This window comes from Nicotiana tabacum, chromosome 19 (assembly GCF_000715075.1).
Source record: "Nicotiana tabacum cultivar K326 chromosome 19, ASM71507v2, whole genome shotgun sequence".
Classification (NCBI taxonomy): Eukaryota; Viridiplantae; Streptophyta; class Magnoliopsida; order Solanales; family Solanaceae; genus Nicotiana; species Nicotiana tabacum.
The window spans coordinates 149,051,336-149,056,131 of record NC_134098.1 but is presented as its reverse complement, the minus strand read 5'-3'; the positions used below and the strand labels follow the sequence as shown (position 1 = coordinate 149,056,131).

General features: G+C 34.7%; 1 protein-coding gene and 1 pseudogene across 1 annotated transcript; both read left to right on the top strand.

Moving 5' to 3' along the window:
- Window positions 1-597: 597 nt before the first annotated feature.
- Window positions 598-1,483, top strand: LOC142173900 (protein VACUOLELESS GAMETOPHYTES-like). Its single transcript, XM_075239816.1, has one exon. The coding sequence runs from the start codon at window positions 618-620 to the stop codon at window positions 1,326-1,328; it is 711 nt and encodes a 236-aa protein (XP_075095917.1). The 5' UTR covers window positions 598-617; the 3' UTR covers window positions 1,329-1,483.
- A 1,442-nt stretch (window positions 1,484-2,925) lies between these two features.
- Window positions 2,926-4,472, top strand: LOC142173898 (uncharacterized; annotated as a pseudogene).
- Window positions 4,473-4,796: the final 324 nt, after the last annotated feature.

Genomic DNA, 4,796 nt, shown 5'->3' with positions numbered 1-4,796 from the left:
ATATTTCTATGCTTAATGACATATTCAATGACATATTTTTCTTCACTTTTCATGCCTATATAAAGGCCTTGTAATAGATAGGAAAATACACACAAAATTGAAGAAGAAAATCTCTTCCTTCTCTCTATCTCCATTTCTTGTTCATGTTTTATTAAATTACTTTTATTTCATAACAACATGTCTTGTTCATGTTTTACTAAGTTGCTTTTATTTTATAACAAAACATATATATTTAGGAGATTTTATTTTTGAAATATCCAAAATAAAAAAAGAATTGCTCCAAATGTATAACGTAGGGTCAATAAGCAACTTGCTATGGTAGCACAAGCTGATCCAGTTAAAGTCCAAAGTCTATGTTCATCTTTGACTTTTTAATCACTCAACTTGCTTACGATATTTCAAATGTCCAAATTTGGAAGCACGAAGTCATTAGTCAACTCATTATACCCCGTAAAATTTTCCACAAACGTAAATTCCTTGACCCTCAATATTTGACTTTCATGTCACCAACTTGCCAAGATTTCTATATTTAACATGCTATGTATATCACTTACAGAATACTTAAAACCACACTAGTACTAAGTGTTAAACGAATAAGCAAAAATAAAAATAAAAATATGAAGCATTTCAGCCACCCCCATGCCTTAGAACTCTCTGAAGTTCAAGAAACAAATGAGATAATCTGCTCAGGTTGTGAGAATAAACTTTCTGGCATTTCTTACAAATGCACCAAACCCAATTGTAAATTCACCCTTCACAAATCATGCTTCGAATTACCAAGAAAAATTCAACACAATTCTCATCCTAATCACCCTCTCACTTTGTACCCCAGTCTACCCGAACGAGACTCAATTTATTTTGGTTGCAATGCATGTGGTGAAGAACCAAAAGCTTTTGTTTATGAATGCCTCGAGTGCAACTTTAGCCTCCATACTAATTGTGCTATCTCTTGGGCTGAAACTGTGACTCGTGAAGATCACCAGCACTCTCTTACTCTCCAATATCAATGGCCATTTCCCATTGACGATTATGTGCATCTCTTTTGCAAGGTTTGCGATGGACTTTGCAATGATAGCAATTGGCTCTATTATTGTGCCGATTGTAAATTTAGCACTCACTTGAAATGCGCGACTCTTAAAAGAGAAGATGGTTCGAGCCTTGAGAACGAAGAAGAAGAAGAGGAAGAGAATATGACTAATGAGCAGAGATTGATGATGGCAACAATCAAAGCTCAAGGACAACAGGCAAGGCTTAACTTTCAAGCTCAAATGGCTTATATGAACGCCCAAACTATAACCAATATGTGGCGTAGCTCTCATCGTTATTAATGGTTCACTAGAGACGTATTTTAGTGACCGAAAATAATCGGTAGCTAATTTCGACGAAATAGCAACGGATTTATGCTCATAGGTCACAAACTTAAATAAAAGCTCTTTTCTTACTAGAGATGAGAGTCTCTGTGATTTATTACCTTAAACTTACAAGCTGGTTGATTGTTTTGGGAGGTGTTCCTCCCTCAATGTGTTATATATGTTTCTTTGAAAACTCCGTGCTGTTGTTTTCATTGGTTTTTCATTTGGTTTTTATATTTTAATTTTCACAATAAAAGAGTAAATCTCTTGTTAATTTGTTTCGTTTGAAGTGGATTTTTGATCATTGTGCTCAACTATAATTTAGTAGGCAAAAAAAGAAAAGAAAAATAGAACCCAACTAATACCATTCACCATATATACCTTTGTGTGAAACTGTAATCTCATGGTCCTTCCTACTTCTTTTTCCCCCTTTATATTATGTTCATGATCCACTCTTCCCTTCGAGAACAAAAATGATAAGAATTAAAGAAAAAATGGAAAATGACACGTACAATGTAAAATTGATAGTACTAATCTAAGCATGAAAGTAGGTCTAAGGCTGAGTGATCGGTTTGCAAGTTAGGGATGATATAAATGATTACTATATAATTTTGTTTCTGAGAGAATAATGAATATGACTATATGAGAGAACGAAACAGTTCGTTCCACTTTTGGTTTAAAAATTAAATTAGTTGGCACTAAATATCTTTTTGGTTTTATTTGAATCAAGCAAATAAATACTAGTCTAAATGAAACGTATAGTAGAATGAATTATTAGTCAGCACTATGATAATGAATGATCAAATGACAACATGGTAGAGCAAAAAGTCTAACAGTAGACTTTGACAGTAACTTCCATGAACCTCAATATAGTTGACTTATCAAAAAGTCAGTTCCGTATGCATAAAGCATCATGCGTTTATGTAGGATTTGGTGAAGAACTGCACCTATGGATTGTAATGTAGACAGTCTATTTTAATGCAAGTATTAGTAGTCGCTTCCACCGTTCGAACTCGTGACTTAAATTTGTCGAAATTGGTGGTCCGGTGGATTTAACTTCCTATTTATATCACAAACGACCATTTACAAAGCCAACTAGAATAAAGGTTCTTAAATAATGAGCTGTACGAGCAAATGAAAGTCTACTTGCACAATGCCTCTCTCAAGCTAGCATTATCTATATGAATAATAGCAAAAACCTTCATAATGCAATTACGCCATTTTAATCAGTCAAATTATGCTAACTAAACTACTTTTGAATAGCAATTGGCCAAATTGTTGTCGGAGACGACTTACAAAATAGATTAAAAGAAGATGAAAACCAAGTCGTACGTTGAAGCAAGCAATCAATTAGCACTGCCAAATTATTAGTATCATATTCTAGTTAAATATATAGGGTAGCTGTAAATACGAATACAAATTAGCTAGTGTAATCACTGAACTTGCTATCTCTCTAATATATATTAGCCAGTGCAATCACTGAACTTGCTATCTATATATATATATATATATATATATATATATATATATATATAATCCATCTGTTCCAGTTTATGTGAACCTATTTTCTTTTTGGTCTGTTCCAAAAAGAATGACCCCTTTCTAAATTTGGTAACAATTTAGTTTAAACTTACAATTCTACCATTAATGAGAAGCTTTTATAACCACACAAATACTCCGGGTCTCTTTTTGACTTGTTTAGGACCACAAATTTCAAAAGTCTTCATTTTTTCTTAAACTCCGTGTCTAGTCAAACAGGTTCACATAAATTGAAATGGAGGGAGTATATATTTCCATTGTATACCTTCTTATTGATTACCAACGAAGTTAATTATAAGGAAAATGGGAAGAGAGAAACGGAGAGATGCTACATGTCAAAGAGCCACCCTCACATCTTGAAACTCGTGAATTCAACAGAAGCTGAAACTCTCAGTTGCAATGCTTGTGAAAAATCAAACAATAATAACAAGCCTAATTTATATGGCTGCATTAGCTGCAAATATTTTCTCCATGAAAACTGCTTAAATGCCCCTCGTTTTCTCGATCATTCATCTCATTCTTACCACCGCTTGACCCTTCTCCCAGTTCCTACTTACACGAATCGGTCGTATACTTGCAAGGCTTGTGGCTCTAATGGCAATGGCTATAGTTTTAGTTGTGCCCCTTGTGAATTTGATATCCACTTGCGTTGTGCACTTTTGCCTCAAACTGTATTACTTCCCCAGCACCGTCATGAACTTGAGCTCATATTTTATTCACCTTTTGATGATGATGAGGAAGATGAGAGCACTGTTTTTGTTTGTGATCTCTGTCACGACAATGCAGATCTTAATTACTGGTTGTATTATTGTGCTGAATGTGATTTTGGAACACATCTCGAATGTGGAAATTCCAAACCTGTCAGCCAACAAGAACGAGAACGGCCAGTACCCAACAAACCAGAAGTAAATCCAGTAATAATCATGAAACCAAAGGAAGCACCAATCAAGATACAAGAAACCAATCAGGAAGAGGAAGAGGAAGCATATGAAGAAGAAGAAGAAGTGGAAGAGGAAGAGGAAGAAGAAGAGGAGGAAGTGGAACCTGAAGAAGAAGAAGAGGAAGACAGCGACAAAGAGGAAGAGGAAGAGGAAGAGGAAGAGGAAATCCAAATTCCAAGGTCAATACATGTTGACAAACACCCACATGAGTTGGAGCTGTTCTATGGTTCTCCATACGAAGATAAAGAGACCGTATTTGCTTGTGATATCTGCAATGCAATAATGAACAAAGACGATTGGTTGTACTATTGCGCTGAATGTGATTTCGGGACGCACTTGCATTGTGCAAGTCGTGAAGATGATGTTTTACCGAGATCACAACAACGTCAAAATCCAAATCCAAATTCAGCAGTTGAGATGATAAATTCAGCTAATGATGCTCATAAGCAGCTAATTGCAGCTCAAATTGAAGCTCAGATTGCGGCAAGATCAAGACAGGTTATGCTCGACTTGGTCGATGGGCCATCACGAAGATACGACTACTACTAACTGCATTTATCTTCATGTTTTCTGCAAATTAAATGCTTTGGTCTTATGTTATTTCTTTTTGGAGTATTACCTAATTAATTTCTTTCAACTCTTATATGTCTATCACTTCATGTCGGACATGTTTCTCCATCTTCTTTACAGTTTCTATGTTTGATATTTTTTCTCTCTTGTTTTTTCCCAAGTTATGATTAAACTGAATATAATTAAATTTTGTAGAAAGGATGAATAGGACGGGCACTAAGTAAACTGTGACAGTAAATTTCATGGGTGGTCCTTTAGCTTTGTGTTTATTATCCAAAAGTCACTTTTTTTTTAACTTACGTAAAAGTCATTCAACTTTGTGTTCATTACCCCAAAAATTATTTTTCTTTCTTTTGTTACACAAAAATCATTTTACTTTGCTCTATCTATCACA

Coding starts and splice junctions, on each gene's coding strand:
- LOC142173900 (XM_075239816.1), top strand. CDS start 618: ATGAAGCATTTCAGCCACCCCCATGCCTTAGAACTCTCTGAAGTTCAA.